Genomic DNA, 21,621 nt, shown 5'->3' on the forward strand with positions numbered 1-21,621 from the left:
TGGAGTAGCAAGATGGATTCAACAGTGGCTGAATGGGAGATGCCAGAGAGTAATGGTGGATGGTTGTTTGTCAGGTTGGACGCCAGTGACTAGTGGGGTGCCACAGGGATCTGTGTTGGGTCCACTGTTGTTTGTCATGTACATCAATGATCTGGATGATGGTGTGGTAAATTGGATTAGTAAGTATGCAGATGATACTAAGATAGGTGGGGTTGTGGATAATGAAGTAGATTTTCAAAGTCTAGAGAGAGATTTATGCCAGTTGGAAGAGTGGGCTGAAAGATGGCAGATGGAGTTTAATGCTGATAAGTGTGAGGTGCTACATCTTGGCAGGACAAATCAAAATAGGACGTACATGGTAAATGGTAGGGAATTGAAGAATGCAGGTGAACAGAGGGATCTGGGAATAACTGTGCACAGTTCCCTGAAAGTGGAATCTCATGTAGATAGGGTGGTAAAGAAAGCTTTTGGTGTGCTGGCCTTTATAAATCAGAGCATTGAGTATAGAAGTTGGGATGTAATGTTAAAATTGTACAAGGCATTGGTGAGGCCAATTCTGGAGTATGGGGTACAATTTTGGTCGCCTAATTATAGGAAGGATGTCAACAAAATAGAGAGAGTACAGAGGAGATTTACTAGAATGTTGCCTGGGTTTCAGCAACTAAGTTACAGAGAAAGGTTGAACAAGTTAGGGCTTTATTCTTTGGAGCGCAGAAGGTTAAGGGGGGACTTGATAGAGGTCTTTAAAATGATGAGAGGGATAGACAGAGTTGACGTGGATTAGCTTTTCCCACTGAGAGTAGGGAAGATTCAAACAAGGGGACATGACTTGAGAATTAAGGGACAGAAGTTTAGGGGTAACATGAGGGGGAACTTCTTTACTCAGAGAGTGGTGGCTGTGTGGAATGAGCTTCCAGGGAAGGTGGTGGAGGCAGGTTCGTTTTTATCATTTAAAAATAAATTGGATAGTTATATGGACGGGAAAGGAATGGAGGGTTATGGTCTGAGCGCAGGTATATGGGACTAGGGGAGAATACGTGTTCGGCACGGACTAGAAGGGTCGAGATGGCCTGTTTCCGTGCTGTAATTGTTATATGGTTATTATATGGTTATATAGGGGGAGGCAGCTGAGGTAAACACAGAGGGAGCTCAGAATTTCCTGTTCCTGAATCAGAACGGAACATCAAAAAGAATAAAATCCATTTATATCAAACAAAGTTTCCCGGATATGGAAACTGATCTGCTCTTGCAGGAATTAACCCGAAATGTTATCTCCGCTGGAGTAACTCAGCGGGACAAGCAGCATCTCTGGAGAAAAGGAATAGGTGACGTTTCGGGTCGAGAACCTTCTTCAGACTGAGAGACTCTCAGAAGAGTCTTGATCCGAAACATTACCTGCTCCTTTATAGTTTTAATTTTGGTTAGAGAATGCAACGCAGAAACCGGCCCTTCGGCCCACCGAGTCCGCGCCGACCAGCGATCCCTGCACATTAGCACTATCCTGCACACACTAGGGACAATTTTCAATTACACCAAGCCAATTAATCTACTAAGTCAATTACACCGTCAATTAACCTACAAACCTGTACGTCTTTGGAGTGTGGGGGGAAACTGAAGCTCTCGGAGAAAACCCACGCTGGTCACGGGGAGAACGTCCAAACTCCCTATGGACAGCGCCTGTTGTCAGGATCGAATTCGGGTCTCTGGTGCTGCAAGGCAGCAACTCTACCGCTGCACCACCGTGTGCCCTAGGTGTGTGTTTATCGTTTTTTGGAATAAATACGTTTCAGCTTTATTTAAAAATGCAGGCCAAAAATAGCAGCCTGCCTCCAGAGGCATCCATTCTCCAGAGATGCTACCTGACCCGCTGAGTTACTACAGCTTTTTATGTTTAAGAAGGAACTGCAGATGTTGGAAAAATCGAAGGTAGACAAAAGTGCTGGAGAAACTCAGCGGGTGCGGCAGCATCTATGGAGCGAAGGAAATAGGCAACGTTTCGGGCCGAAACCCTTCTTCTTTTATCTCCAGAACTTCAGTTCAGTTTAGTTCAATTTAGTTCATTGTCCCGTGTACCGAGGTACAGTGAAAAGCTTTTGGTGCGTGCTATCCAGTCAGCAGAAATACTATACATGATTACAATCGATCCATTTACAGTATATAAGATACATGATAAGGGAATAACGTTTAATGCAAGGTCAAGCCTGCAAAGTTCGATCAAGGATAGTCCGAGGGTAACTAAAGAGGTAAATAGCAATTCAGCACTGCTCTCTGGCTGTGGTAGGATGATTCAGTTGCCTGATAACAGCTGGGGAAAAAACTGTCCCTGAATCTGGAGGTGTGCGTTCTCACACTTCTGTACCTCTTGCCTGATGGGAGAGGGGAGAAGAGGGAGTTGCCAGGGTGAGACTGGTCCTTGATGATGCTGCTGGCCTTGCCGGGGCAGTGTGATGTATAAATGGAGCCAATAGAAAAGAGGTTGGTTTGTGTGATGGTCTGGGCTGCGTCCACAATTCGCTGCAATTTCTTGTGGTCTTGGATGGAGCTGTTCCCAAACCGTGCTGTGATGCATCCCGATAAAATGCTTCCTGTGGTGCATCTGTAGAAGTTGGTGAGAGTTGTAGGGGACATGCCGAACTCTCTAAGCCTTCGAAGGGAGTAGAGGCGTTGGTGTGCTTGCTTGGTCGTTGCTTCAGTATGGGTGGTCCAGGAGAAGTTGTTGGTGATATTGACTCCTGGGAATGTGAAGCTCTCAACCATCTCTACTTCGGCACCGTCAATGCAGACTGGGGTGTGTGAACCGCTTCACTTCCTGAAGCCCATCACTATCTCCTTTGTCTTGACGTTGAGAGAAAGGTTGTTGTCTGGACACCAGGACACGAGGTTCTTGATCTCCTCCCTATACTCTGTCTCATCATCATTTGATATCCGGCCCACAATGGTGGTGTCGTCTGTGAATTTGTAAATTGAATTAGATTTGTACCCGGCTGCACAGTGGTGGGTTTACAAGGGGTAAAGATGGGGGCTGAGAACACAGCCTTGTGGAGTCCCAGTGGTGAGGATTATGGTGGAGGATGATTTGTCCACTATCTTCACTGATTGGGGTCTGTTGGTCAGGAAGTCGAGGATCCAGTTGCAGAGATGAGTGCTGACACCGTCCCGTGAGTTTGGTGACAAGCTTGGATGGTATAATGGCATTAAAGTCAGAGCTGTAGTCTATGAATAGGACTCGTGTAGGTGTCCATCTTATCCAGGTGTTCCAGGGATGAGTATAGGGCCAGGGCGATGCCATTGTTCCCAATGTTGGGGGAACATGTTCCCGATGTTGGGGGTGTCCAGAACCAGGGGCCACAGTTTAAGAATAAGGGGTAAGCCATGTAGAACAGAGACGGGGAAACACTTTTTCTCACTGACAGTTGTGAGTCTGTGGAATTCTCTGCCTCAGAGGGCGGTGGAGGCAGGTTCTCTGGATGCTTTCAAGAGAGAGCTAGATAGGGCTCTTAAAAATAGTGGAGTCAGGGGATGTGGGGAGAAGGCAGGAACGGGATACTGATTGGGGATGATCAGCCATGATCACATTGAATGACGGAGCTGGCTCAAAGGGCCGAATGACCTACTCCTGCACCTATTGTCTATTGTCCGTGGACCTGTTGTGGCGGAAGGCGAACTGCACTGGGTCAAGGCCGCAGGGTAGACTGGATTTAATGCGTTCCATAACTAGCCTCTCAAAACATTTCACCATGGTGAAGATCAATGCCACTGGATGGTAGTCGTTTAGGCATGAGGTCTTGCTTTTCTTCGGCACTGGGGTGATGGTGGTCTTCTTGAAGCAGGTGGGCACCTCAGAATGGAGTAGGGCGAGGATAAGGTAAACTCTGTCTCTCCTTAGCACAACCAGAGCCGAATCAGCAACAGAGTTAATCAGCGGAACGGAAAGATTAGGGCTGAATGGTCTGATATACGACAGAGAATCATATAGCCTGGAAACAGGCCTTCGACCCAACTTGTCCACGCCAACCAAGATGCTCCATCTAAACCAGTCCCATCTGTCTGCATTTGGTCCATATCCCTCTGGACTTTAGAGATACAGCGTAGAAACAGGCCCTTCAGCCCACTGAGTCCATGCTGACCGGCGATCACCCCCGTACACTAACAACATCCTTCACACTAGGGGCAATTTACAATTTTTACCAAAGCCAATGAACCCACATACCTGTACGTCTTTGAAGCGTGGGAGGAAACCGGAGCATATACGCACGGTCACGGGGAGTACGTACAAACTCCGTACAGACAGCACCCGTAGTCAGGATCAAACCTGAATCTTTGGAGATGTAAGGCAGCAACTCTACCGCTGCGCCATTGTGCCACCTCTCTGAACATGTCCCTGTTAAATGTTGTTATTGTACCTGCCTCAACTACCTCCTCTGGCAGCCCGCTCCATATAGCTACCGCCCGGGGTGGGAGATTGCAACCTTCACGTGGTCCGCCCTGTTTCGACGAATGCAATCAACCCGGTGTGCACAATCAAATAAGATCAAATCGAACAAGTTGTCCTCCAACGTTAGGCTGTGCATGCCATTCACAAGCAGAAAAAGAAGAAGCTACCACCCGCTATGAAAACGATTCCCCTGAGATTCCTATTAAAACGATTCCTATGTTTTCAAGAGAGAGTTAGATTTAGCTCTTAGGGCTAAGGGAATCAAAGGATATGGGGGGAAAAGCTGCAACGTGGTGCTGATTTTGGATGATCAGCCACGATCATATTGAATGCCGAATGGCCAACTCCTGCGCCTATTATCTATGCACAACTTTCCCCTCTCAACTTAAGTTGTGTCCTCTGGTTCTTGACTCCCCCGCCCTGGGTAACGGTCTCTCAGCAGTCACCCTTTTGACTCCCCTCATGACAGGATGCGACCCGTGGACAGAATGCTTTTTCACTTACCAACGAGGCATGTCCAGAGATCCTGCTCCATCGCACTCCATGGCACCAGCATTGAGCGGCACTGCTCGAGGGTTAATAACTTGCTGTGTCGGCCCAGGCCAGCACTATGGTGGTGGTGGTGGCGGCTAAGTTAGCTTCAGCCTGCTGATGGATGTTTACAGTCACCCGATAAATCCCCAAGTCCTGTCCTGCCGAGTTCAGGAAGCACACTGTCCTGTTCCACCGCTGAAATGATACTTTTCTTCCGCAATGCAAGCGTCTCGACGCAGACACACACACACACACAGACGCAAAACCGATCCTGCCCTCTTCGATATACTGCGCAACAAAAAGCTGGGAAGGTCACTGAAGCATCTTGGCTCAAGTCACTTTAACGCAGCTCCCACGCTGGAGTTAAACTGCCCGCGTCACAAATGTGTCCTCAGTTGGCAGCCAGCGAGGAAGTCATCGATATCGAGGGCTGCAAACAGTTACACAATAGATGCTGCAGAGTGCTAGCGCTAGCAACAATCAAACTGCAGTTTGATGTGATGACTTGCAGAGAAAAACTGAATTATCTTCATTGATTCATGGTGATGACATTGTCACAGTGGGAATTAAACACGGCCACACAACAGAGTCACAAAAATTGCTGGAGTAACTCAGCGGGACGGGCAACATCTCTGGAGAAAAGGGATAGGTGACCTCTCGGGTCGAGACCTTCCTTCAGACTGAGGGTCCGGGGGAGAGGGAAACGAGAGATATATAGACGGTGATGTGGAGAGATGTAGAACAAATAAATGAAAGATATGGGAAAACAGGCCATTGTTGGCTGTGGGCTAGGTGAAAACAAGTTACAGACATCCTTGAGTTTAGAACCACAGAATCAGTGAATCATGAAATCACGATGAGGACGAGGTCACACACAACTGTCCTGACTCTTGGATAGAGCTGTTCCATCCATAAGACATAGGAGCAGAATTAGGCCATTCAGCCCATCAAGTTTGCTCTGGCATTCGATCAAGGCTGATCTATCTCTCCCTCTCAACCCCATTCTCCTGCCTTCTCCCTGTTTGGCACCCTTAAACCCCTGTCTCACGGTGCGAGTCCACCCACGAGTGACCCCGAGATTAAAACAAATCAAACTCGTGGTAATCACGTAGCGGGAACGTCAGAACTCATGGACGTAACTTAGCGACTCGTAACACTAACGGCAGGTACGCGGGAAACTTGTTAACTCGTGAAAATCTTTCAACATGATGAAACATTTCCACGAGTCAAATTTACTCTTAAAGTAAAAGTTTTAAATTTTTAAACTCTTTAGCCCGTGAGTTTACCGTAGTGACTCGTGAGTCTACCGTGGGCACTCTTTAACTCAGCGGGACAGGCAGCATCTCTGGAGAGAAGGAATGGGTAACGGGATGACGTTTCCAAAATTCTGCTGTGTCTTTGTGTTACTCCAGCACTGTGTGTTCACTTTGTCAACCAGCATCTGCCCTTTCTTGTATATGACATTATTTGTATCCGTGGCAGTTGATTGTCGCTCCCTTCAGTTTCCCAGGGGGTCGGGACGGGATTAGAGTTGGGAGGGAAAGGTGGGGGGGAGTGGAGGGGGGGGGGGGGAGGGGGGTTGGGGTGACTTAGTACGGGAGACATGTGTAGGAGAGGTGTACTGACTGTGTGGGCAGACACTTTGGTAGTGATTGCCCATGGGGTTCACTGTCGAGGACTTCATAACGGTCCACAGAGCCGTTGTCCTCCCCAGCCTGTTGTATGGAGCCGAGTCATGGACCACCTACAGCAGGCACCCGAGTGCCCTGGAACAATACCATCAAAGGTCCTTACGAAAGATTCTGAGGATCAGCTGGGAGGACAAATCCACCAACATCAGCGTTTTGGAGGAAGCCAACATGACCAGCATCACCACCACAAGAATGCAGCACCAACGTGGATGGACTGGCCGTGTCATCCACATGTCCAACACACATTTCCCTAAACAAATCCTGTACTCTCAAGTGAAGGAAGGTCGGCGAGCCCCCGGCGGGCCAAAGAAACGCTTCAAGGACAACATCAAGAACAGTCTGAAGAAATTCCACATCACATCGAGCAACTGGGAGCACATTACACTGGACAGGCACTCCTGGAGGAAATCCGTGTGGGAAGGAGGTGCACGTCACGAAACCGAACTACGCCGTGTGGCAGAGACAAAGCGACAGCACCGTAAGGAGAGAGGGAGAAGGGGGCTCGACGACTACCAACCACCTCCAGTCTCCACCGCCCACGTTGCACCAAGGTGTGCGGCCTCTATAGACATCTGCAGAGCCACAGGTAGATGACCCTATCGAGTGGAGAGGACAGTCATACTCGTTTCAAATAACCGCCGATGATGATAGTTTTAGTGTATCTTTAGTTTAGTATTATGTGTGGAGTGGGGTGGGTGAAACTTGTTTTAATCTCTTTCCTCGACGAAGATGAGACTTTTCCGTATCATATCTCCGTCCGCACTGCGGCCTAACATCGTGGAGCTGGCTGCCTACTGCTGGGGATCGACCGGGAGCTCCAACCGCGGGACCCTGCGGACGTAACATCGTGGAGCTGGCGGTGCCTTGATTAAGGATCGAATTTGTTCCGAATTGAAAAATGTTCCCAATGTTGGGCGAGTCCAGAACCAGGGGTCACAGTCTTAGAATAAAGGGGAGGTCATTTAAGACTGAGGTAAGAAAAAACCTTTTCACCCAGAGAGTTGTGAATTTATGGAATTCCCTGCCACAGAAGGCAGTGGAGGCCAAATCACTGGATGGATTTAATAGAGAGTTAGATAGAGCTCTAGGGGCTAGTGGAGTCAAGGGAAATGGGGAGAAGGCAGGCACGGGTTATTGATAGGGGACGATCAGCCATGATCACAATGAATGGCGGTGCTGGCACGAAGGGCTGAATGGCCTCCTCCTGCACCTATTTTCTATGTTTCTATGACTTCGGGAGCTCCAACCGCAGGAGCTTCGATCGCCCAGACTGCAGATGGTGCGGCTGGCTCGACCGCGGGAGAAAAGGAGGGAAGAAGATAAGACTTCATTGCTTTCCATCACAGTGCGCTGTGCTGGATGTTTATGTTAATGTTTATGTACTTGTGCGTCTTGTTGCTTTTTTAGTATGACTGTATGGTAAATCAAATTATTTGTATGTTTTTTTACCTACTTGGCTAATAAATTAATTACAATGACAATTATATAACTCCATCAGTTCACAGCCCAGGAAAAACAAACACAACCTATCCAATCACGCCCCTCCTCTAGACTCCTCTAATCCACGCATAATCCTGGTAAATCCAGACATATTTACAAATTCACACGTTAAAGGGGTAAAATTAGGCCATTCGGCCCATCGAGTCCACTCCGCCATTCAATCATGGCTGATCTCCGCCTCCAAATGCAGGTCAGCAACACCCCTGCAACGTTGTGTCAAAAGGATCAGAACAAAAGTATTAAATCCAAATAGTTATTTATTACACGTTTAGTTCATTGTACCCATCATCATTACAATTTGTACTTGGCTATTCCAAAGATACTACAGTGTTTCCAATAGTCTTATCAATTCTTTGTGCACACAATATGTATTACGTTCATCACGGAATACCACACAACCATCAGACTTAAACAGAAGGTCAGTTTTGGTCACCCCGTTAAAGGAAAATGTTGTTAAGCTGGAAAGGTTGCAGTGATGATTTCTGAGGAGGTTGCCAGGACTGGAGGGGCTGGGCTCGTGGGAGTCTGGGCAGGCTAGGGCTCTATTTCTTGGAACGCAGGAGAATGAGAGGTGATCTTATAGAGGTGTATAAGATCATGAGAGGAATAGAGTGTAAAGAGCAGAGTCTTTTATCCAGAGTTGGGGAATCGCGAACCAGAGAACATAGGAATAAGTTGAGGGGGAAATGATTTAATAGGAACCCGAGGACCAACTTAGTTTTTTTACACTAAGGGCGATGGGTGTATGGAACGAGCTGCCAGAGGAGGTAGTTGAGGCTGGGACTATCACAAAGTTTAAGAAACATTTAGACAGGTCATAGAAACATAGAAAATAGGTGCAGGAGTAGGCCATTCGGCCCTTCGAGCCTGCACCGCCATTCAATATGATCATGGCTGATCATCCAAATCAATATCCCATACCTGCCTTCTCTCCAAACCCCCTGATCCCTTTAGCCACAAGGGCCACATCTAACTCCCTCTTAAATCTAGCTAATGAACTGGCCTCAACTATCTTCTGTGGCAGAGAATTCCACAGATTCACCACTCTCTGTGTGAAAAATAATTTTCGCATAAGTGAGGTTATAAGGTCATAAGTGATAAGAGTAGAATTAGGCCATTTGGCCCATTCAATCATGACTGATCTATCCCTCCCTCCTAACCCTATTCACTTCTCGCCCTAGACAATAGACAATAGGTGCAGAAGTAGGCCATTCGGCCCTTCGAGCCAGCACCGCCATTCAATGTGATCATGGCTGATCATCCCCAATCAATACCCCGTTCCTGCCTTCTCCCCATATCCCCTGACTCCGCTATTTTTAAGAGCCCTATCTAGCTCTCTCTTGAAAGCATCCAGAGAACCGGCCTCCACTGCCCTCCGAGGCAGAGAATTCCACAGACTCACCAACTCTCTGACAACTCACAACTTTCATAAATCTCTACCATGGTATGAATACCCTCAGGCCTCATTATGGACTATAACTTGAATCTATCATCTTAGTTTTTTTTGTTTAGAGATACAGCGAGAAACAGGCCTTTCAGCCCATTGACGCCAACCAGCAATCACCCTTACACTAGTTCTATCCTACACACCAGGGACAATGTACAGTCTACATTTACCCTACAAACCTGCAAGTCTTTGGAGTGTGGGAGGAAATCAGAGCAGCCAGAGAAAGCCCACGCAGTCACAGGGAGAACATACAAACTCCGTACAGACAGCACCCGTCGTCAGGATCGAACCCTTGTCCCCAGTGCTATAAGGCAGTAACTCTACCGCTGCGCCACCGTGCCACCCTATTTATTTGTCTGTTCATTTAGACCATGGCTTATCTGTACACAAACATCAGTCAGAGTCATAAAGCGATAGAGCACAGACAAAGGCCCTTCAGCCCAACTCATCCATACCAACTGAAATGCCCCACTGCACTAGTTCCATTTGCCCACGTTTAGCCCATACTACACTAAACCTTTCCTGTCCATATACCTGTACAATTGTCTAACCAACCTCCCTTCCATTTACTCTATTTACACCTCTATACTCACGCTGCCTCGGCAAGACCAGCAGTATAATCAACGACCAGTCTCACCCCGGCCACTCTCTCTTCTCCCCTCTCCCATCAGGCAACAGGTACAGAAGTGGATTCAGGGACAGTTTCTTCCCAGCTGTTATCAGGCAACTGAACCATCCTATCAACACCTGGAGAGCGGTCCTGAGCTATTATCTACTTCATTGGGGACCCTCGTACTCTCTTTAATTGGACTTTACTGATCTTTATCTTGCACTAAAATTATATCCTTAATGCAGTATCTGTACACTGTGGATGGCTCCATTGTAATCATGTATTGTCTTTCCGCTGACCGGATAGCACGCCACAAAAGTTTTTCACAGTACCTCGGTCCACGTGACAATAAACAAAACTAAACTTTGAAATGTTGTTTGTTAATGTTTAGTGTTTTCTGAGTCATTCGTAACTGTTAATGTATGTCATGTTGTTACTTGTGGGCAGAGCACCAAGGCAAATTCCTTGTATGTGAATATTTGGCCAATAAACTTACTTACTGTCTCCTCAGATCCTGGTGAACTTCTACCGCTGCACCATCGAGAGCATCCTTACCAACTGCATCACAGTATGGTATGGCAACTGCTCTGTCTCCGACCGGAAGGCATTACAGAGGGTGGTGAAAATTGCCCAACGCATCACCGGTTCCTCGCTCCCCTCCATTGAGTCTATCCAAAGCAAGCGTTGTCTGCGGAGGGCGCTCAGCATCGCCAAGGACTGCTCTCACCCCAACCATGGACTGTTTACCCTCCTACCATCCGGGAGGCGCTACAGGTCTCTCCGTTGCCGAACCAGCAGGTCCAGGAACAGCTTCTTCCCGGCGGCTGTCACTCTACTCAACAACGTACCTCGGTGACTGCCAATCACCCCCCCCCCCCCCCCCCCCCCCCCGGACACTTATTATTATTTATTCAAATCATTTGCTTTGTCGCTCTTTTCCAGGGAGATGCTAAATGCATTTTGTTGTCTCTGTACTGTACACTGACAATGACAATTAAAATTGAATCTGAATCTTAATCTTACTTAAACGTACTTACTTGTTTTTGTATCTACCTCAACTCCCTCCTCTGGCAGCTCGTTCCATACACCCAGCACCCTCTGTGTGAAAATGTTGCCCCTCAGGTTCCTATTAAATATTTCCCCTCTCACCTGAAACCTTTCTATTCCCCTCATGATTTTGTACATCTTGATATGCTCACCCTCATCCTCCTGCGCTCCAGGGAATGAAGTACTAGCATGCTCAACCCGTGTCTAGACCAGGCCCTCGAGCCCTGGCAACATACTTGTACATCGTCTCTGCAAGCTTTCCAACTTAATGACATTTGCAGCACTTTCTTGAGGCAACAATAGACAATAAGTGCAGGAGTCAGCCTTTAAGCCCTTCGAGCCAGCACATGGCTGATCATCCCCAATCAGTACCCTGTTCCTGCCTTCTCCCCATATCCCTTGACTCCGCTATCTTTAAGAGCTCTATCTAACTCTCTCTTGAAAGCATCCAGAGAATTGGCCTCCGCTGCCTACTCAGGCAAAGAATTCTACATATTCACAACTCTCTGGGTGAAAATGTTTTTCCTCATCTCTGTTCTAAATGGCCTACCCCTTATTCTTAAAACTGTGGCCCCTGGTTCTGGACTCCCCCAACATTGGGAACATGTCTCCAGTGTGTCCAATCCCTTAATAATCTTATATGTTTCAAAAAGATCCAAGACGGCGCCAGCCAGCAGCGACTTATTGCTAACAGCAAAACAGAAGAAGAAGATTACCTACAGCAACAAGCAACTTACCTGGATAGGAAAAACGATACAATGGTATATGGACACACTGATCTGTTCTATATTTATGCCTTCTATATTCTGTTGTGCTGAAGCAAAGCAAGAATTTCATTGTCCTATCTGGGACACATGACAATAAACTCTCTTGAATCTTGAACTCCAGAGTGTACAAGCCCAGCTGCTCCATTCTCTCAGCATATGACAGTCCCGCCATCCCGGGAATTAACCTTATAAACCTACGCTGCACTCCCTCAATAGCAAGAATGTCCTTCCTCAAATTAGGAGACCAAATCTGCACACAATACTCCAGGTGTGGTCTCACTAGGGCCCTGTACAACTGCAGAAGGACCTCTTTGCTCCTATACTCAACTCCTCTTGTTATGAAGGCCAACGTGCCATTAGCTTTATTCACTGCCCGCTGTGCCTGCATGCTTACAGACATCAGTCCTACCTGCAACGCCCATCCTGAGGACGTTCTTTCATGAAAAACTTGTGGGTTCATCCACTGACGTGCACTAAACCGGGTAAAATTCCCTCCTTCATACTTGATGACCGTAAAGTTAATTGGTTTATAAGTTGCAGGAGTTCCCTCTCAACCCCATTCTCCTGCCTTCTCCCCATAACCCCCGACACCCGTCCTAATCAAGAATTTGCCAATCTGCGCATTAAAAATATCCACTGACTTGAACTCCAGCCATCGGTGGCAAAGAAATCCACATATTCACCACCCTCTGACCAAAGAAATTCCTCCTCATCTCCTTTTTCAAGGTACGTCCTTATATTCTGAGGCTGTGTCCTCTGGTCCTGGACTCTCCCACTAGGATAGTGTTATTGTGCGGGGATTGCTGGTCAGCGCGGACACGGTGGCCCAAGGGCCTGTTTCCGCGCGTTATCGCCAAACTAAACTAATAGTCTGAAGAAGCATCTCAACCCGAAATGCCACCCATTCCTTCTCACCCGTGCCTGTCCCGCTGAGTTATTCCAGCTTTTTGTGTCTAAACTATTGGAAAAATCGGAATATAAAATAGGACCAACTGGATTTGCACTAACAAAAAACCTTTGCAAAGCTACGTAGAACTGAATGCCGTGGTGTGTCAGAGGCCTATTCTAAGCTAACAATATTTCAAAGAAGTTTCCTCAATTACGGCCTAAAAACGACAAAAAAAATAATACTTAAATTTTGGAAACAGACAACAGTCCCTACAGTGAAGATGTGGATTACAGACATGTCCAAGACACTACACTTGGAAAACATTAGGCTTGTCTTGGCGGGAAAACCAGATCAATTTCTTAAGACATGGACACCCTTTACTGAATTTTTACAACAATAGTATGGTGAAACACAAATTTAAATTTAAATCCAATGCTACGTTGGGTGAGGGGGGGAGGGGCAAGGTATATCTCCATCTTTTCTTATTCCTCTTTCTCTCTGCTGCACTGCTTTGGTAGCTCAGGGGACTTTTTCTCGTTATTTTCTATTCTATCCTTTCACTTTTTCCTTTCTTGTTTTCCCTCTGTTTCCTTTTTTCCATTTTTTCAATTTAGTTTGTAAGGTTAAAAATGAAGCTGTACAATTGTATAATTCTAGATGCCGAATGTTTTATCTTTGTACAATTGCTCCTAATAAAATTTAAAAAAAGGACTGAATGCCATGTGCTGTGACAATTCTATGCTTCAAGCAGCAAAGTGGTCGAGCCTTTTGTATACATAGTACAAACAACTCAGAACAAGTACGAGATCTGGCAAGAGCAATTATAGGGTTTTGGCAGAGGAAGCCTCAAATATGTCAAGTCTTGCAAGGATGCCTTTGAAATGGAAGCACAGTTGCTCACGTGTAGAGCAATGCTGCCTTATTCTGCTGCCTTAATACGAGCAGCGTTATTTACTCATTAGGTGGGATCCAGCTGGCTACTGGCCCATGCACTCTTCAATGTGTTCCATCATTTCAGTTGCACCTGCAGAAGCGACAATGCTAAATTCCTACAAACCTAAAAGTGCTCGAAGGAAACCTGAGCACCCGGAGGAAACCCACGCAGTGACAGCAAAAACGTGCAAACTCCACACCGACAGCGCCCGAGCTCAGGATTGAACCCAGGTCTCTGGTCCTTTGAGGCAGCAGCTCTACCAGCTCTGCTGCGCCACTGTGCCATTTTTTCTAAAGAACGCTTCAGCTCAGTCCACAAGTTACCCTGTCCTCCAGTTATTGTTTCCGCCAGCACTAGGGGCAGCACGGTGGAACAGCGGTAGAGTTGCTGCCTCACAGCGCCAGAGACCCGGGCTCAATCCTGACTGCGGGTGCTGTCTGTACGGAGTTTGGACTCGTGACAGCGTGGGTTTTCTCCGGATGCTCCCGGTTTCCTCCCACGCTCCAAAGACGTGCAGGTTTGTTGGTTAATCGGCTTCGGTAAAATTGTCCCTAATGTGTAGGAGAGTGCTCGTGTACGGGGATCATTGGTCGGGCGGCACTGACTTGCTGGGCCGAGGGGCCTGTTTCCACGCTGTATGACAAAATTCTAAACACTTTGTGTTGAGGGTAAATGCTTGGATGCATGGCAATCCTGCTGAGTTACACAATCAGGATCTGGGGCTTGGGGATGCGCGCCTTGCATGTGCTTTTGCAGCTGCGAGATCAACCAGTACATTTTCATACTTCAGAAATAACTTTACCATCAGGGGAAAGTGGCCTAATTCCTCAAGCACCATGAAATTAGTATGAACCCAGGGTTGGACCCAAGTGTATTCTGCAGCATGTGGAGACACTATGTTTTCTCAGTGGACTTATTTGGCTTTCTTTTATAATGTAGGCTGGATAAACCCTGGCTGAAACACTACACTGGTTCTGGTTTGAAAACATACCATTTTTTTAGTTCCGTTTAATTAAGGTCATGTGTGCAGACGTACGCGTGTACAATGCGTCACGGTGGCGCAGCGGTAGAGTTGCTGCCTCACAGTGCCAGAGACCCGGGTTCCATCCTGACTACGGGTGCTTGTCTGTACAGAGTTTGTACGTTCTCCCCGTAACCTGTGTGGGTTTCCTCCCACACTCCAAAGACGTACAGGTTTGTAGGTTAATTGGCTTGGTATAAATGTAAAATTGTTCCTGGTGTGTGTAGATAGTATTAAAGTGCGGGGATCGCTGGTGGGGCCGAAGGACATGTTTCCGTGTGTATCTCTAAACCAGGGGTTCCCAACCTTTTTTCATCCTGTTTACCCCTGGCAACTTTAATAGCACTTAACAATATTATTTCACTTATTTATGAACAATTAATGATGAACAGATACCGGTATACCAGAACCAAACACAGTCAATGAGAAAAAACATGTACAGATCCAGAATCAACACATTTACCCCCTGGGTAGGTGAAATTTACCCCCTGGAGGTAAATGTACCCCAGGTTGGGAACCCTTGGATTAAGGTGAGAGAGGAAAGATTTCTACCCCCCACCTCTCCTCCCCTCTCCTCTTCCCTTCCCTCCATACCCCTCGCCTCCCGTTCTGTCTCACCTCCCTTTCCACCTCTCATCCCCTCTCCACTCCCTCTACCTCCCTTTCTCTTTCCCTGTCCCCCTCCCTCTCTCTACCCCTCACTCTCCCAACCTCTCCATCCCCTCATCCCTCCTCTCCTTCCTCTTTCTCCCTCCCTCTCCCCCCTCTGTCCCCCCCTCACTCCCTCCCTCTCCCCCATCTCTCTCTCTCTCGTTCCCATCCGCATCTCTCCACATATTTCTCTCTCTCCCTTGCTCCAAACTAAACTGTGAAAATGTTTGTTCTGTGTATTACCCAGTCAGATTACCTAATTTATAAGTGATTGGAGCAGAATTAAAGCCCTGTCTCACGGTACGAGTTCATTCCAAGAGCTCTCCCGAGTTTGCCCTGATTCGAACTCGGAGATTTACGGTAATGGCCGCTCGTCGGTACTCGGGGCTCTCGTGGACATTTTTCAACATGTTGAAAAATCTTCACGAGTCTTCCCGTGCTTACCTGCCGTTAGCGAGTCTTCCCGAGTACCTGCCGTTAGCGAGTCTTCCCGAGTACCTGCCGTTAGCGCGAAGAGACGTCCCCGAGCTCCGACGTACCCGCTACGTTCATTCTCCGTGCTTACCACGAGTTTGATTTTTTTTAAACTCGGGGGAGCTCTTGGAATAAACTCGTACCGTGGGACAGGGCTTTTAGGCCATATCCCGCCATTCAATCAAGGCTGATCTATCTCTCCCTCCTAACCCCATTCTCCTGCCTTCTCCCCAGAACAATGACACCCCGACTAATCAATATATACTAATCAACATACTGTACATGAGTCCAATAGATCTTCTTCTAGAACAGCATGCAGAGAGACGCCACATTCCAATGCCATCTTATAATTTCCAAGTCTCTGAAAAGTCCGATCTTGGCACAAGGAGATGTGAATTTTCTTATTTCCTCGCGAGTTTAGTTTAGTTTAGTTTGTTGTCACGGGTACCAAGGTAGAGTGAAAACTTTTGTTGCGTGCTATCCAGTCAGCGGAAAGACAATACATGATTACAATCGTGCCGTCCACGGTGTATGATGAAGGGAATAACATTACGTGCAAGATAAAGTCCAATAAAATCCAATGAAAGATAGTCCGAGGGTCTCCAATGAGGTAGATAGTAGCTCAGGAATGTTCTCTAATTGGTGATAGGATGGTTCAGTTGCCTGATAACAGCTGGGAAGAAACTGTCCCTGAATCTGGAGGTGTGCATTTTCTACCAACAACTAGAGAGCAGTGCTGACCTCCCATCTGCCCCATTGGAGACCCTCGAACAATCTTTAATCGGACTTTACCTTGCAACTGACAATAGGTGCAGGAGTAGGCCATTCGGCCCTTTGAGCCAGCACCGCCATTTAATGTGATCATGTCTGATCATCCCCAATCAGTACCCCGTTCCTGCCTTCTCCCCATATCCCCTGACTCCGCTATCTTTAAGAGCCCTATCCAGCTCTCTCTTGAAAGCATCCAGAGAACCTGCCTCCACCTCCCTCTGAGGCAGAGAATTCCACAGACTCACCATTCTCTGTGAGAAAAGGTGTTTCCTCATCGCCGTTCTAAATGGCTTACTCCTTATTCTTAAACTGTGGCCCCAGGTTCTGGACTCCCCCAACATCAGGAACATGTTTCCTGCCTCTAGCGTGTCCAAACCCTTAACAATCTTATATGTTTCTATGCACTAAACGTTATTCCCTTATCATGTATCTATACACTGTAAATGGCTTGATTGTCTTTCCCCTAAGTAGTTCGCACACAACAAAAGCTTTTCACTGCTTTTTCCCCATAACCATATAACCATATAACAATTACAGCTCGGAAACAGGTCATCTCGGCCCTACAAGTCCGTGCCGAACAATTATTTTCCCTTAGTCCCACCTGCCTGCACTCATACCATAACCCTCCATTCCCTTCTCATCCATATGCCTATCCAATTTATTTTTAAATGATACCAACGAACCTGCCTCCACCACTTCCACTGGAAGCTCTTTCCACACCGCTACCACTCTCTGAGCAAAGAAGTTCCGCCTCATGTTACCCCTAAACTTCTGTCCCTTAATTCTGAAGTCATGTCCTCTTGTTTGAATCTTCCCTATTCTCAAAGGGAAAAGCTTGTCCACATCAACTCTGTCTATCCCTCTCATCATTTTAAAGACCTCTATCAAGTCCCCCCTTAACCTTCTGCGCTCCAGAGAATAAAGACCTAACTTATTCAACCTTTCTCTGTAACTGAGTTGTTGAAACCCAGGCCTGCGCAGATCTGTTTGACCATATGTACTTCTCAACTCTGCCTTACTTCCCTTAAAACTCATACTGAAGTATTTCTCTTTGCTACTTTTTTATCTAGAATTTCTCTCTGTTCTGTATATCGTTACTTTCTATTCTACTAGCAGTCTGGCTTCTGCTGACACCTTATTTCTTTCAAAGATATTTCAGAGTTCTAGTATAAATCAACCATCTCTATTAACCCTTTTCTCACAATCCACCATTTTTCTTTTTGCTACGCAACTTTTGATTTAAACTATATCCTCCTTTTCTAGTGCTAGCAGATTCTTCGCCTCCCTATCCTCCTCTCGCTAGTCATACTGTGTTCTGAAGGCCATCATGACGGCGCTGTTCTTTGTCAGGGCTGTTTCTATCAAGCTGAGCCAGCCCCCGTGCGCAGGGAATGATACAACATCCGAAATGGTTCCTTCCCTTCACGCACAGTCCACGGCTGATATTGTCTGGTGGCGCTTGATTCTTTTAGCCCAAAGAGCTCTATCTAACTCTCTCTTGAAAACATCCAATGGATTGGCCTCCACTGCCTTCTGTGGCAGAGAATTCCACAGACTCACAACTTTCTGGGTAAAAATGTTTTTCCTCATCTCAGTCCTAAATGGCCTACCCCTTAATCTTAAACATTTAGACCCTGGTTCTCGGCTCCCCCAACATTGGGAACATTTTCCCTAACATCTGGCCTGTGCAATCCTCTAAGTATTGGACACCGAGCCAAGGGAAACATCAACACTGAATCCACCCTGTAGCTCTCCATGGATATTCTGCACACTTCAATGAGATCATCAATGAGATCACCGAGTCTGGAACTCTGCCGTATCTGAATCAGCCTGTGATGAGCATCACCCTATAATAGCGAATAGTGAAAGGCCTGGATAGAGTGGATGTGGAGAGGATGTTTCCACTCGTGTGAGAGTCTAGCACCAGAGGCCTTAGCCTCAGAATTAAAGGACATACCTTTGGAAAGGAGATGAGAAGGAATTTTTTTAGTTAGAAGGTGGTGAATATGTGGAATTCATTGCCGCAGGCGGCTGTGGAGGCCAAGTCAATGGATATTTTAAGGCGGAGATTGACAGATTCTTCATTAGTACGGGTGTCAGGGGTTATGGGGAGAAGGCAGGAGAATGAGGTTAGGAGGGAAAGGTAGATCAGTCATGATCCATTGGTAAAGTCAACTTGATTGACCGAATGGCTTTATTGTGCTCCTGGATCTTATGAACTTTTACCACAGTTTATGTAAAGTTTTGAAAAATGCTTTCAATCATTTGTATCTACCGTCCCATGGTTGGTCCTTGATTATATTGCCTCCGTTCCTGAGAAAGCGTGGCGTAGATGGAGTCCATTGAGGACGACTGCAAGGCAAGGGTTTGAGCTTGGGGGGGGGGGGGGGTTGTGAGGGGAGAGGCGGGTATGTGTGATGGACTGGGCTGCATTCACACTCTCTGCAGTGCACAACTCTCTGTAGTTTCTTGTGGTCTTGGGCCAAAATGCTGCCATACCAAACCGAGAAAGATCTGAGTAGGATATTTGTTTGCAGTTCAACCAGACAAGTTGGTACAGTTGACCTCCTTTTGCCTTCTAAGCAAGTAGAAGCATTGATGTGTTTTGTGTCTGAAGAAGGGTCTCGACACAAACGTCACTTATGCATGTTCTCCAGAGATGCTGCTTGACCCGCTGAGTTAGTCCAGCACTTTGTGTCCTTTTGATATGTTTTGAATAGGTGACGTTTTGGATCAGGACCCTTCTTCAGATTTTATCTTTTTGAAAGGGGAAAAGTGCTGGAATAACTCAGCGGGTCAGGCAGCTGCTCTGGAGAACATGGATAGAAACATAGATAATAGGTGCAGAAGGAGGCCATTCGGTCCTTCGAGCCACCACCACCATTCATTGTGATCATGGCTGATCGTCCTCTATCAATAACCAGTGCCTGCCTTCTCCCCATATCCCTTGACTCCACGAGCCCCTAGAGCTCTATCTAACTCTCTCTTAAATCGATCCAGTGATTTGGCCTCCACTGCCCTCTGTGGCAGGGAATTCCATAAATTCACAACTCTCTGGATGAAAAAGTTTTTTCTCACCTCAGTCTTAAATGGCCTCCCCTTTATTCTAAGACTGTGGCCCCTGGTTCTGGACTCACCCAACATTGGGAACATTTTTCCTGCATCTAGCTTGTACAGTCCTTTTATAATTTTATATGTTTCTATAAGATTCCCCCTCATCCTTCTAAACTCCAGTGAATACAAGATGAATAGATGAAGTTTCGGGTCAGGATCCTTCTTCAGACTGATACACTGACACACTAAGAGTTCTTCTTGAGTCTGAAGAAGCCTCCCCAAACTGAAACGGCGGAGTGGCCCGCTGAGTTACTTCAGCATTTGTGTCTTTTTTTTTTGTAAACCAGCATCTGCAGTTTCTTGTTTCTACACATTGATGTGGCTGGTCCAGGACAAATTGGTCGATGTATTTATACTTAGGAACTTCAAGCTCATCTATTTGCTGATTACCTGAGATGCGCATACAAACTCATCCATGGCAATCACCGTGAACTTCAGCCAGCAAGCATGCAGCAAAAAACACAACAAAAACCAGGTGCACATAAAAGTTTGCAACACATAAATCAAAACTGTGACAAAATTGGAAATAAGCAAATGTGACCCTGGATTGTGAGTGAGGGGAGGACGGGGTCAGGAGGCAGGGAGTGGGAGAACAAAGTGGAAGTCATGAAATGAGGGTGTGGGAGAGGCCAAGTCAAGTCAAGTCATGTCAAGTCTATTCGTCACATACACAAACGAGATGTGCAGTGAAATGAAAGTGGCAATGCTCGCGGACTTTGGGCAAAAAACAAACAACAAACTACAAACAGAATGGAACAGAATCACATATTCTTTTACATTTTACATATTGTTGGTGATATGGAAAAAGGAAAAAAAAAACAGCAATTAAAAAAAAACCAAAACAGTAGAATGGTACAGTAAAGTTAGTTAGTCCATGGTGAGGTAGGTCCTATAGCGGAGTGAGGCTAGCAGTCAGGGCGGATAGGGTCAGAGGGCAAGTGGGACGGAATGAATATGGGTCAACGGGGAAAGTAGGGTCAAGGGGCAAAGAGGGTGGATGGAGTCAGGGGTCAAAGATCAAGAGGGAGGATGGTGTCAGGGGTCACTGGGGCAGTGAGGGAAAGGTCATAAACCGAGTGGGAGGGGTCAGGGGTCAGAGGGCGCGGGCTGGCATCGACTGCCCCTAGACAACCCCTGACCTCTGACCAGGAGGGGCCGGAGAAGCGCTGATTCCCCCCCCCCAGGCTGCCCTACCGGAGCGTGGGCCCGATGCAAGCCGACTCTGTGCTCTCGATCTCCCGCAGGATGCGCTCGTGCTCGTGCTCGGCCGCTGCCGTCTCCTGTCGCTCCTGCCCCACCGCCGCCGCCATCTTGCCCCCGGCCCCAGTGTTGTGTTGCTGCTGCTGCTGCTGCTGATCCCCGAGCACTGGGCGGGGCCTGCTGGGCGTCACACGTCATGACGTTAGTGGGGTGGGCGGATGGCGGGAGATGTAGTCCAGAAGTCCACTGGCTACAGCCATGTGCTGGGGGGGAGGTGGGACAGATGGCATGACGGGAGATGTAGTCCACGGGCTGCAGCCATGTGCTGGGGGGGAGGGGGACAGATGGCATGACGGGAGATGTAGTCCACCAGTCCACTGGCTGCAGCCGTGTGCTGGGGGGGAGGGGGACAGATGGCATGACGGGAGATGTAGTCCAGTAGTCCACTGGCTACAGCCGTGTGCTGGGTGGGGGGGAGACAGATGGCATGACGGGAGATGTAGTCCAGAAGTCCACTGGCTACAGCCGTGTACTGG

General features: G+C 47.3%; 1 protein-coding gene across 1 annotated transcript in view; it reads right to left on the reverse strand.

Moving 5' to 3' along the window:
* The window catches only part of exoc6b (exocyst complex component 6B), a 495,523-nt gene extending 474,319 nt beyond the window's left edge, over positions 1-21,204 (reverse strand). Inside the window, exon 1 of the mRNA XM_033043459.1 lies at positions 21,080-21,204. Coding sequence (XP_032899350.1) covers positions 21,080-21,195 — 116 coding nt within the window. The 5' untranslated portion in view covers positions 21,196-21,204. The remainder of the gene's footprint in view (positions 1-21,079) is intronic.
* Between the last annotated feature and the right edge of the window lie 417 nt (positions 21,205-21,621).

Source organism: Amblyraja radiata, chromosome 1, assembly GCF_010909765.2.
Source record: "Amblyraja radiata isolate CabotCenter1 chromosome 1, sAmbRad1.1.pri, whole genome shotgun sequence".
NCBI lineage: Eukaryota > Metazoa > Chordata > Chondrichthyes > Rajiformes > Rajidae > Amblyraja > Amblyraja radiata.